This window comes from Porites lutea, chromosome 4 (genome assembly GCF_958299795.1).
Source record: "Porites lutea chromosome 4, jaPorLute2.1, whole genome shotgun sequence".
Classification (NCBI taxonomy): Eukaryota; Metazoa; Cnidaria; class Anthozoa; order Scleractinia; family Poritidae; genus Porites; species Porites lutea.
In genome coordinates, this window is record NC_133204.1 from 23,022,957 (window position 1) to 23,036,033 (window position 13,077).

The window sequence follows — 13,077 nt, forward strand, 5'->3', positions numbered from 1 at the left end:
TTCCTAGCTGAGAGGTAGGAAGATCCTAGTACTAAGAAGATCCTAGCACCATGTAAATTGCCTTCGCTAGGAAGATCTTAGCTAGTACCAGGGAAAAAACATACAAAAATAGTGGCGGGTCGTTCAGTGGCTAATCACGGCAATAAAGGCCGACCATTTCGTTTGGCGTTGCCACGAGCTGATTATTGTGATAACTGTGCTGAAAGGTAGTTGTTGACGCCAGTAAAGAGAGCAGAAGGGCCCAAATTGCATGTTTTTTTTTGTCGCCCGCCATGTTTAATTCCTTCTCAAACACTGTACTTTTGTGTACCACACGAACCCAAATTTCTGCATGTAAACCCAACGTAGCCTTCTAGGATCTTCCTCCCTCCATGTAAAGAGCCCCTTAGTTTTGCGATTTTTGAAAAAATACGGAATTAAAGACTTACGAATTAAGTACCGATAAACTACTATTTACTTTGATTTTGGGAGATAAACAGCAGCCCTTATTACTTCCCTGCGCTCACGTTTCTCGAATATTGTAGATACTACTGACATACATACTAGTCAAACTGCTTTTATCACTTATCCTTTATTTAACTTCCAGGAAGGGTTGTAATTCTGATACAAGTATTTTTTGAAACGTGAAATACTTGAAACTTGAACTGTAACAATCCGTATCGTTTTACAAATCTAACTAGAAATATGTTTAAGAATTTTGTATTAAAAATGGCACATATCAATACACAGGAGGAAATAGACTTGTGCCCGTTTCAAAAAAAGAAAAGAAAATTCTCACTCACTAAATTGCAAGAAACAACTTTAAAAAGTGCTGTTGATTTTCTCTATAAAAATTTTTACGTGTAAAAACCCTCCCGTTTCTTCTACTTTAATTTCTTTTCCAAGAGACTGAAGGGCACTGCAGGAAGGGTTGTAATTCTGATACAAGTATTTTTTGAAACGTGAAATACTTGAAACTTGAACTGTAACAATCCATATCGTTTTACAAATATAAGGAGAAATATGTTTAAGAATGTTGTATTAAAAATGGCACATGTCAATACACAGGAGGAAATAGACTTGTGCCCGTTTCAAAAAAAGAAAACAAAATTCTCACTCACTAAATTGCAAGAAATAACTTTAACAAGTGCGGTTGATTTTCTCTATAAAAATTTTTACGTGTAAAAACCCTCCCGTTTCTTCTACTTTCTTTTCCAAGAGGCTGAAGGGCACTGCTGTTCCAAGCATTTGCCCTTCAGCCATTACTTCGTCTTCCAAAGTGAAGATCTTGTCGTCATCACCACATATCAAGAATCTGAAAAAAAATATATCAAAATTTATTTCGCTGATCTGGCTGACGTCCAGGATACACCTTCGATATCGGGTTTGTTCGACTTGGGAAGAAAAGAACATCCCATTTTATTTTCTTGCTTTTTAGATGAATCAAAATTATCCTTACTGTCCGTCACCGTGTTAGAAACACTACTTTCTTGCTTCTAGAGGTCTGTGTCACGGACATCCTTTTTGGGTTTGTTTCTCTGATTTTTACTAGAACGGTAAGGGCCTATTTTCTTCAAAGTAACTTCCACGATGATCTTGGACCTTTTTTATCTTATCGTTTTTTTATCGTGTGCTAGAAGTTATTCTTACCGTATAGCGATTCTTGTTGGGGACATTGACTGCATCAGTTGTAGGTAAAGCTTGCACTCGGTTGCTTGAATGTACAAAACCATCCGCCAGTCCCTTGTATCCCATTGAAACTCTGGGCTTATCAAGGGAGCATCATCTGTAGCTGCCATTATTACCCTAGTTCTTTGTCTGAAAGAGTTCACAGTCCAGTAAAAACTGGTGATGCTCTCTACAGTGCGAGTTTTCAACGCGTCTTTATTCTGTGAAAAAAAAAACGTATTACAAGGCGGGGTCCTATTGCTCAATTAAATCATGTAAGTGTTTTCTCGAGATGCTTATACTTTGCTTTAGTAAAATAAGAGCATTTATTTATACATGGCGTTCCATCAATCGATCTCAGTTGGGTGTGATACTGTTGAATCTAGTGACCGTTACTTTCGGAATAATAGCAAATTGATTGGACAACTGAGAAATCGCTTGTCTGTTATTAGCTTTTATTCAGTGTGTGGAGTCTTAAAGCACTCCAAAAAGTATGTTAGATGATATTTGGAACACAAAAATATTGTAATATTCAATTGAATATCGAGACACCCATAGTATAACATTTTACTTACGGCACCGAGAAGAGCTTCTTGAAGTTTTCGGTTCTCTATAAGTAAAAGAGACACGTGTCTCTCCGCTTCATCCTTGTTGTGTTCGGCTAAGCTGCGGCTGTTCCCCCAGAACTTGCAGCCCACAATGTTGCATTCTCTTTGCCTTTGGCGGCACTCGCTGAGGTGAAGTTGTAGTTCTCTCCTACGAAAGAGTATAGATTGTTATAATATCAGTGATTTAACCCGGCCTAATGAACCAACTCAAGCTTAATTTACGGCACTAGCTATCTCGGTGACCTCTTGTCAATAGCTTTATTAAAAACATGTCCAGCAGTCATACAACTGGTCATAGCTAAGGAAAGCGTTAGAGCGTAACCATGGCACACTTTCAATGCGGTCCAGAATAGGTCAGTGCCATTTCGCCTACATCGCGTCGCGAAAAGCTTGGTTCCGTACTTTCAACTATGCCGCGGCCTTTTGCACTGAACACGCATATTCTCAACCAGCTACCGATTGCAGCTTAATGAAAGTAAAGCTTTCTACAGGACTTTTTCGTCCTAGTTGGATATCACACCGCAATCGTAAGACATTTCTATCCTTAAAAATTCCACTTTGAAGCTTTATAAAGATTGGCCGCAGACTTCAAGGAGATCTGCATATGATCACCCGGTTTTGATCATAGCACCGCCCTCGACCTGAAGTCAGGCATATCATTCTTATTACAACGTAACTGAGGCTAGTCATTTTCACTCAGCCGCGAAAGTTGATCCTAATCCTGCAAACGTAGAAGCTGAGGACTCGTCAGCCTTTATCACAACTGCAGTTGGTGTTGCGACAAAAACTGCCAGTAAACAAGTTGCTTATTAAGTTGCTATCGTAATCAAAGAGTGAAGTAAAAGTAAGTCAAAATGGGTCAATTTTAGCCTTTTTAAAAAAAACTGAACACTACCACACCCCACGGCACAAAAGGGTTGGCAAAGTATGTCAAGTGCTTCAGTTGAATCACAGTTTACCTCGAAGCAAGCTTTGGTACAAAGAGAGTACGGGGTCTCATAATAAAATCATAATGGCTCATGGATCGTGGATTTAGTTCTAAAAATTTTCCGAGGCTAATTCCGGTTATCATGGAGCTACTATGATTGAGCACGATTTCTTCTGGTTCAAACTAGTTGGGGCGAACTCACCACGTGGCGAGACCACTGGCTGCCTTATTAACGAATGAAACTCAATGTGATACTGTTGAGATTTGTAAGATCAAACATACCTTTTTGGACGCTTCGTACACTTAAGTGGACAGTTAGTTTCACCTTCCGGACATGTCTCCTCGCGGTGGATTTCTAAGTTTGCCACTGTGGTGCTTCGATGACACCTCTCGCAGAACACCACTTTGAAAATGCATTCTTCCTCGTGTCTTTCCTGGTCTTTTCTCTTCACTTTGGTACTGCATTGACCGTTTTCACATTTAATCTCCTCCTCCGGGCATTTATGATTCGCGAGTTGTTCAATTTTACCTTCCAATTGACAGAGGTCACATTTTGCTTCTAAATTCTCCACGAGCTTCTTGACGGTGAAGTTGGTTTTCAGTTCGCTAGATATTGGCGTACGACAACTTGGGCAGTGTTTTGCAGCCCCTTGATTTTGTACTCGTACTAGGCAATCTTTGCAGTAAGTATGGCCACATTCTGGAATAATCGCGGGGAAAATCATGAGTTGGTGACTGCAAACATAAAATAGAAATATATTTTCAATTGTGGGGTTTGACAATTATCTTTGACACAACTCAACTCTCATTTCTTACCAAATTTGACACTGAAAGTCAGGAGGAGTTTCATGAACTGTCGTTATGTGTTCCATTTTCTTCTTAGCGAGGAGTTTGCTCCGCGTTTTAAGGTTGAAATAGCTACGGTTGCAAGGCAAATAAGGAGTATTTGACCTTTGTTAGAGAGCGCAATCGACTTCTGTTAGGAGTATCAGCTGCGTATTTGAATTAGAAACAATTGATATTCCCAGGAGGCCCTTTAGCTTGTAGGATACCCAAAGCGTTTTCACACCATCATAATTACCATAATGAAGACCGCTTCTTAACACTTCAGCGTCAGGAAGAGGCGATAAAAATAACGAGATGAATAAATAAAATATTGATATATGAGGTAACGACTTGAAATACTTCTTTTCTTTAGTTACTATGTGGTATATGTTTTGCTTTGAGAACGGGTATGGTATGAATAGTGAAGAGCGATTTTCTGAAAAATTATGATACCAGTTGCAAGGTTGCCATGTCGGTGGTGTGTTGGTGGTCAATACAATATAATTTTTTTCTCGAAAAATTTACATGAAAATAGTGTTTAGTTTCAAGATGAGAGAAATGCCCAAACACACCGCCAACATGACTGCTGTGACGTCACGTGCAAACCAGCAATACTCAGTCGTTGATATGTTTCTTCAGTTGACACGTTTTTCTGGTTTCTCGTACTCTGGCGCGTGCCAACTCTCAGCTTTCAGTACCGCCGCAGTCCACATGTGCGACCTATGCATATACGTACATATACGTATACGTATGCAAGCCATGTTTTTTTTCCTTAGCGGACTCGCCAAGATTTTGATAAGGTGTTGTGCTATAGGGATGGGGTATCCCTTAAGGCCTACTTTGGTTCTATGAAAAGAGAAGTTAAGATCCAGTCATACTTTGTAACAGCTAAAAATTATTTCGGCTGCAAAAGAACTTAGAGTCAAAAGAGATAAAGTCAGAAACTGAGTAGTCTTTTCCAGATAGAACGGGGTATAATATTTCGAACGCACGAAAGCTCTACTTTTGTAAGCAGCCATTTGAGATTGTTCAAGGAGAGATTGCTTTTAAAAATACGGTTCAATGCGTTAACAAGCAAACCGTTGTACTCTTGTTGCACCTTAGAACGGAGTATAAAAAATTGGCACATTTCTAGAACGGAGTATCAGTTTTAGGGCGAATTCTAGAACGGGGTATAAAAAATTGGCTCATTTCTAGAACGGGGTATCAATTGTAGGGGAAATTTTTTTCTAGAACGGGGTGCCAATTTGGAGTCCCGGGCGGCACATACCCACCCCAAAAATGAGCAAGTCGCGAATTTCCGAGCACAAAAGACCCTCGGGATATTAGGCTGTTGATCGGCTGAGAAAAAGCCAAAAATTCTGATGAGCCCGCGAGACTGAGCACCCCAACCCTTGTTTTCTCTAAAACCGCTGAACGCCACAACCACGATTACACGGCCGTTGAACCCGTAAGCTTGTCCCCAGGGTGTTTTCGTTTTCACATGTGCGCGGCTCGGGAGGAGGTTGTGTGAAGAAGAGGTGGCAACACGTCGCGCCCTTATGTTTATGCAATGTTTGGGGGAAAACGGAGGGATTTTGCTGGCTTACGTAAGTGTACTTTTACGGTCATTAATTAACTCGTGTCAAGAACTGAGAAGATCAATCGATTTTATTAATATGATTGTCTTTTAGGGTATGTACAATTATGCAGCGAGAATATCAAAGAGTAAGCTTAAGGTTCAATGTAGTTAATTCATAAACTTAAGCTTATTCTGTTTCGAGGTTTGAAAAATACTTAATGGAGAATCCGAGTTATAGGACAATTTCACCTTTTAAGTGCGTATCTTGATGCAGTTGATATCAAGAGATGTTTATTTTTTACTTTAAGCTTAAATGCTTAAAGCTTAGTATTTAGTATATTTTTTTTCCTTGTTTTGTTTCTTCAAAAAGGCTAGCTTATTGTTACTTATCCAAGTGTTTAGTATTCTACTGCAGGTATAAGTTTTCTGTTTATAATTAGGACATGAGTAATGCAATGGTGGATCAGGTTGACGGGTAGCCTGTTCATTTTTGAGGGGGCCCATCTTGCAAGCAGAGGCATAATTATTTTTATGGAAACGAGTGGGCTCGCTGGAAAACAAAAGGGTCACATTCTCGAATGTAATGATAATTTCTTCTTGTCCTCGGCTCAGGGATACCATTCATTGGCCTGAAAATAAGGTAGGGTCACTGGTATAGGGATCAACCACTGCACACTACTTTTAATACTTTTTTTGTAATGCATTCCCAGGAACTTTGCATGACATCTTACTTCTTGCATTAGAAATGCATAATGCAATCTATGAAATAATTAACTATGAATTATGCATCCTGTAACTGTATAATAAGCAACAAAAACTTTTCATAAACAACAAAGTATCCTGATAAATCTGCAAATTTTGTCTCATGTTCAATATACAAAAACATCAAGCAACTTTATCTGTATAAAAAAAGGTGTTTTTTGTGCAACAGTCACCACCTGTAGTGGCTTACGAACAGTTACGAACAGTTTATTATGATCTTCCAATGAGAGTTTTCTTCTTTCTTTCTTTCTCTTTTTGCCTACGCCTCTGTCTTCTGTTTTTAACCTGCTTCTCATCCTCTGTTAAGTCTAGGAGAAATATAAAAAATAAAACAACTATGAATCATTTATTATGTCATAGACTTAAACCTAGGAGCTGTGCTCTAATCTCCTTTTTCCTACAAGGACAACTGATGACCCCACATTTCTTTTTTAAAAAAATAAGAGTGCAAGACAGACAATATTTTAAGTTTTAAGCAACGTGGGGATTACCAGTATGAGCAGCTTATCTAAATTTTTCATTATAGTAATACTAAAAAAAACAAGACTTAGATTAGATTCAGCACTCACTATATAGCGCATGCATAGTTTTAATAATAAAGAAATGTATATCAATAAAATAATAATAATAATGAAAATATAAATATGTACAATTTGCAATTGTCTTTTAAATTTCTTGTAAATTGTCTTTAAATCTTAATTGTCTTTAAATCTTGAATTGTGCCTCTTGACTTGTTACAAAAAAATGTTGCTTAACTTATGTGCTTCAAATCAAAATACCTGTTTTGTTGTGAGGTGCAGGGTTGGAGGAGGTGTTAATAGCTCTGGAAAATTGGAAAAATACTCGAATAATAACGTCGATACTGTTTTTGAGATTCTGGAAAGAAAAAATTGGTAGACAAACACCACATAGTCCTCTATCGCAAAGAAAACTTAGTCTACTATAACTTTTTTTTTTTTTTAGCATAACGGTTTTCCCAATATTTCCTTCATTCTTACGTTAACCTCAACGTCACCCCCCTCCATAACCACCTCCCACAAAAACGACAACGATCACGCTGCCCCTTTATAGTTTTATTCTTTTGTTGTTTTTTTTTTCATAGCGGAAGGTGGGGTGGCTTTAATTAAGCAGTAACACTCGTGTACCCGTATGTATAAAGTTCATCCTAGCTAGGGCCCGACACCTATTGGTACGTTGACATCAATAAAATGCAGTCGTGTGAACTTATTGCATATGATTTAATGTGTATAGTCAATATCAACTTATTTGATTCATATTACTATTTGTAAAGAAATCCAGTGCTCTTGCCCTCTGTTCCCGTAATATCATGTGTTTCTTCTTCATCGAGCTGTAAGACACTAAATAGGAAGTTATACAGGCGGATACACAGCTAAAGGGAGGGAAAAAAAATCCGTATATATGTGTACGTGGGGCGTGAATGAAAAAGATTGTATAAAGCCTGAGCAAAGAAAATACGGTGAAGTCCCTAATGTGGTCTTTGGATGGAAATGGATTTTAATGTTGGCTAGCCTTTTTCAAGTTTAATTCCGGTGAAAAATTCAAGCGACACTGATTGAAATAGTGCCTCAAAATCAGTAAACTGACGAAATTTTTTGCTGGCCAGGATATATATTATTGCTCGCCAAAGTGGCGGAATTTTACAAAACGCCATTCTTTCAAATATCGCCCCCCCCCCCCCCCCCCCCCGCTTCCCCACTGGTATCCATTCCACGACCTTTAATCTACTCTTAAGTTCATTCTACCTGGGTAGACCGAGTAATTATTTCCCTAGCTTTAAGGTAAAGAGAAATTCCATGGTTCCCGTCTTGCTCGAGAGGGTTGACCGTGGCCTGTAGCTCTCTTAGGCAATCTGGTGACATTTCAATTGCATTTTGCGGTAAGACAACCGCTCCGTTAGAATCTTCGTTTACCGCGTCTACCTCTTCTGGCTCGGAAATCCCGTAGTTTTCAGGAACTCTATTCTCTTCAAAGAAGTCTTTGACAGCAGTGTAGTTTGAACCAAACAACCGAAGCATTCCAAGAATGTAAAGTTGATTTGGAGTTTTTTGTCCCTCTGTCGATAATTTGTGATTATTCCAAGAAGCTCTGAATTGACTCAAACTGTTATTTATTCTTGGAATAAACACAAAATGTAAGGAAAATAAGTCTACTTCTCCTATCGGGTCGAGTAAAAGATGGCTTTCGAGAAAATGGAACAACCGTCTATAGTACTCCGAGACCATCTTCCTCATGTCTCTCCAAAGCCGCTCAATTCTTTGATTATGGACGGAGCTCCCTTGAAGTATACTCCCGCGTCCTTCTCCCCTCCTTTCTATCATCAACCGAGCAACCACAGCATTTTCTCCACCCTTGTCTGTTCTTACTCTGGAAGGCCAACAGTATTCTTCGGTAGCAGCTAGAAACGAATTCCCAACGGTCTCAGCTCTGTTGTTATCCGAGCATTTAAGGTAAACTACTAAACGCGAATACCCGTCTATGCCCCCGTGAATGACCAATCTCCACCTGCAAAACAGGAAAGGGGTCACTTCAAGAAATCCTCTCCACATGAAGATTCACTCTATTTTGAATTTGCATGATTATTATTATTATTCTCATCATTATTATTGTTATTATTATTATTATTATTATTATTATTATTATTATTATCATTATTATGAACGACATCTTTATTAGAGTCTTGTAAAAAACTATACACAAAGTAAAAGAAAAACTGCAGTAGAGTAATTATAATTCCTCGGAATAATATACATACATGACGTTCTCAGACTGAAAGGATTATCATTATTATTGCTATGGTGATTTTATCGATTGCAAATAAAGTTCTGGTGATTAATTTTTTAATTTTTTTTTGCCATACAAACTCATCTTTACCTTATAAGCTTATGGTTTCCGTCAAGATGCCAAAGACTATTAGGTCCTGAAAAAAAGTTTACACTTTTATAAATATAGTTTATAGTCTTGGAATTTCGACCACAATAAACCTTTTTAACTTTTTTTTCTCTTTTTCATCGTCTTGGCCTTATTTATTCACACGTGCAAGTACAGAAACGCGAAATTATTCAAGAGGATGGGGTGGAGTGAGGGAAATCGGAATGACCAGAAAATCTTCCGTGTTTCTGTTTTATATAAAAGTTATGTTATGTTAGATAAGCACATAGAATGGGCCAGTAATCAGGTAACTTTCGCTCGACTGCCATAAGCGACTTTATGTCCAAATAAAAATGAAAAACCTTACAGTCAAAACTTGATGGTTGGAACCTCTGGAAAGCGACTGTGTCCACTTTTTTGGGGTAACCGTTTTATAATTTGCCTCGCCGGTTTTCAACTTTAGTAAGCAACCGATTGGCTTTCGGTCATACGCTAAAAGGATATGGAGAACTTTTATCGTAACCTTAAAATTGTATACGATAACTTGTGTTAAAGAAAGTAGATTTATTCGGACTTCTAGTAGGAAAAGATCTCCCTCGACCTCCTCACCTAAGTGACCGCTGAATTTTTTGCGTTAAGGGGTAGTCGCTTACAGGATGTTCTACAGTGTAATCTAAAGTTAGTGCAAAAATTAATGGGTTTGTTGCCTAATGAAGTAGCCTACTTCTTCTTCGGGGCATCGTATCCACGTCACACAATTACCTGGAACATTATATTTTACTCTAGGTGTGAAATCTCGCCATCTCAAGCTTGCCCCGATCGGATCCAAGGTCATTAGTGCCTCAGATATCGCTACCCTAGAGGCATACAGGCCTTGTCCGGACAATTCCCCCTCTATCATAATGATTCCCGCGTCGACCGCCGTTTCTTTTATTCGTGCTATTATTTCCTTCAATTCTGTCATAGTAACCTCCCTCCTTCCTCTATGTCTACTTCGTCGGATCTGGAAATTCGCTCGGCGCCTCCAGATGGTTGAAACTGAAACGCCTGGAGAACGTAAACAGACGAGAAAGACAAATTGAAAAAGAAACGAAATATAGTGAGAACCTTATCATTCATGCATGATATATATATATATATCTAGCTGACTGGGTCTCTTAAAGTCTCAACTAAACCCAAACCAATACCACCCCACACCATTTCCTACGTACAAAGTCTACCCACGAAACGTTTTTTCTCGTGTTTGAAATATAACAAACAAAGATCTTTACATACCAAGTGCCTTCGCTATGTCCATCCACGATAAACCATACGAGCGCATAATTTCGAGTTGTTCTTTTGTGATAATGAATGATGGCCGGCCAACGGATCTGGTAGCAGTTACTGGGGCCCTGTAGCGCAGCTCGTCTGCCAACAACGGTATTAAGCCGTTGAAGGTTTCTATCATCTCGCCGATTTTACGTTCCAGTTGTTTCAGCTGGTTTATTATCAGCTCAAGGAGATCACCTCCACAAGGTCTGGTAAGGTCCAACGCCCATTCCAGTCTTCTCAAGTGCTGCACTGCAGCCTCCATCTTAATTTTGATGGTGCCCAGGTCCTCGCTGTCTGCATTTGGGCTCTCTAATGACGTTTTTGCATGTAGATACAGCTCTTTCACTTCCCTTGCAAACAACTCTATTGATCCAGGATCAATAGAAGTGACTATGAGATAAGAAAAGCACAAACCGTGTACGTTTTATATATCTAACACCCAGTCATTATTTTATTTCTTGACTTTTCTTTTCTTTATTTTTTTAAGTACCTCTCGGTAGGAGAGGACCCTGGGAACAAGGATGGTTGCAAGAAAACCTTCAGCCGTTTTAAACCAAAACTGGGCATTTAATTTATCAGTTTTGAAAACGCGTTAGGCGCTAGGCGCACATCAACCCTATTTCTAAGGACCCTTTAAATACCACCTACGTATGAATCGGCTTCATTCTACTCGTGTGTTTTATTCCTTTTGTTCAAATTTGGACGGAAAACTTCATCCTTCTTTGATTATCCGTCTCCTCGGGTCAAATTCCGGGGAGGGTGTCCTCAAGTAACTCAACAAATGTTTATACGGGGAGGCTCCGCTCCGTGGTCCAAACCCTTAACCTGTTATATATCGTTTCAGGGGCACCCAATGGATCTGTTCTTCAAAATATCTGTTCTTCAGGCACATTTTTGCTGGCTGGGAGATGTGGAAGAAATAATAGTCCTTGGAAGGAAAGTGTTGTTGGGAAAAAGATAATTCAGGGTGTGAGAGGGGATTTGAAGTCTAGAATAGCTGCTACGGGTTACTTTTATGGGTTACTTACCACTCAAGATCTGAATTGTGCCCTATGAAACTTCCCAGTAAGTCGGGTTGGAGGTTGTAAGTTTGCTGGCTGGGAACTCTTCCATCAGTCTTGCTGGGAGTGAGGAACAGATAATTTTTTTCCAGCAATCCCCCAAAATGCTTAAAATAGTCTCAGAAAACTTTATTCACGCTTTGTTATTGTTTTTAGGTCTTTTTCTCAAAATTTCCCGTTGGGTGCCCCCGTCGTTTTTCACGGAAAAAGGTACCCCTTTCGTCAGGAACCGATTACTTATACCTTCTACTGACAGATGTTACCCTTTTCACATACCTTTATCTTTAAATCACTAAATTAAACAGCTGTAAATGCACTGTCTTTTAAATCACAAAAATAGAACCTTTTCTCGACTTTATTAAGCCATAAATTTCTCTTTTAGCTCTATTGAGCCCTTTCACAGACCCAAATGACAGATTTCGCTACCCTCTCTAATACTTCAACAAGTGGAATCCCTATCCTTTCATAAACCTGAAGCCTGAAAGGATACCCCTTTCGGGCGGAACCACTCCGTATAGGCCATCTTAAGGAGTAACTCTCCCCCCCCCCCCCCGGCTTAAATGCAGTATAGGTTGTTCTAGGTGTTCAGATAGCGGGTGGCAAGCCAAACCGTACGCGTCGAGCCCAATTTCTTGGTCCGTTCCCCAAAAGTTGCCTGCGTCGCAGACGCTCTAAACCTTCTGGGTATAGGACTATATGAATGGTGCGTGGGCCGGCTGGCACGCAGGCCACCCACCATCTGAACGCCGGGAACAGGTTAAATGCAGTATGGATCGCGTTTCAAAAAGAAAAGGGGGAGAGCTGCAGCATACGGCGCACATGACATCTATGATTAATCAACAACGATTGAAAGAAGTTTGTGTGGAATCAGACTGGTGTGGAATGTAGCTGGTCCTTTTTAACAATCATGACTATAAATATTTAACTTATCTTTTCTGATATCTGAGCAGCACATTCAACTACAGCACAGCCTGACGCTGTACCGAGTACGTCTTGTCGTTTTTCTGTTTTAGAAGTACTTCTTACCTGCTCTTGGTTGAATCCCAACGGTAAGAATAAAGAAAAACCAAGTAAATAATGAAAATGAAATACACAGGGTAAACATGACGGTGACTCGTGGTATTCAGTCCGGATTCACTTAGGAAGTTAGTTGTTAATGTTTAACGCGATCAGGCAGCATGCAGTGAGCTGGCCTCTTGCCATTGGTGAAGAACCATCCGACGGGGAGCAGAAGCCCCAGCGGGGGGGGCTGCGGATTTTAAGTGACAGGGATAATCGAAGGATTTTCTTGATTTAAGTGGGAATTTTTGGGGGCATTCAAAACTAATGTTTTGGCAGTTCTATTTTTCGTGCAATATAATTTAATACTTTCTGAAAATTTTTATGGGTCGGAAATTCGGCATGGGATTTTTTTGGTGATTAATGTTGGTCCAGGGAGTTTTGGGGGTTTTGTTGGAAGCGCTTGGGATTTTTTTGGGTTTTGAT

At 39.5% G+C, this 13,077-nt stretch overlaps 1 protein-coding gene and 1 long non-coding RNA gene across 2 annotated transcripts; both read right to left on the bottom strand.

Annotated features, from left to right (window-relative positions):
• Positions 1-899: 899 nt before the first annotated feature.
• Positions 900-4,055, bottom strand: LOC140934414 (TNF receptor-associated factor 5-like). Its single transcript, XM_073384041.1, has 5 exons — positions 4,000-4,055; positions 3,466-3,918; positions 2,223-2,403; positions 1,630-1,868; positions 900-1,294 (listed from the first exon to the last, which is right to left on the bottom strand). Exons 1-5 carry the CDS (start codon positions 4,053-4,055, stop codon positions 1,120-1,122), a joined length of 1,104 nt encoding a protein of 367 aa, XP_073240142.1. The 3' UTR covers positions 900-1,119.
• Positions 4,056-8,410: 4,355 nt separating this feature from the next.
• LOC140933005 (uncharacterized) lies at positions 8,411-10,189 on the bottom strand. Its single transcript, XR_012165015.1, has 3 exons — positions 9,983-10,189; positions 9,224-9,269; positions 8,411-8,854 (listed from the first exon to the last, which is right to left on the bottom strand). It is a non-coding gene; the product is annotated as an uncharacterized lncRNA (long non-coding RNA).
• Positions 10,190-13,077: the final 2,888 nt, after the last annotated feature.

Excerpts from the sequence above, each read along its gene's own strand:
- LOC140934414 (XM_073384041.1), bottom strand. The coding sequence starts at position 4,055 with ATGGAACACATAACGACAGTTCATGAAACTCCTCCTGACTTTCAGTGT. Across the intron at positions 3,919-3,999 it reads GACTTTCAGTGTCAAATTTG|TCACCAACTCATGATTTTCC; the intron begins GTAAGAAATGAG and ends TTATGTTTGCAG. Across the intron at positions 2,404-3,465 it reads TGTACGAAGCGTCCAAAAAG|GAGAGAACTACAACTTCACC; the intron begins GTATGTTTGATC and ends ACTCTTTCGTAG.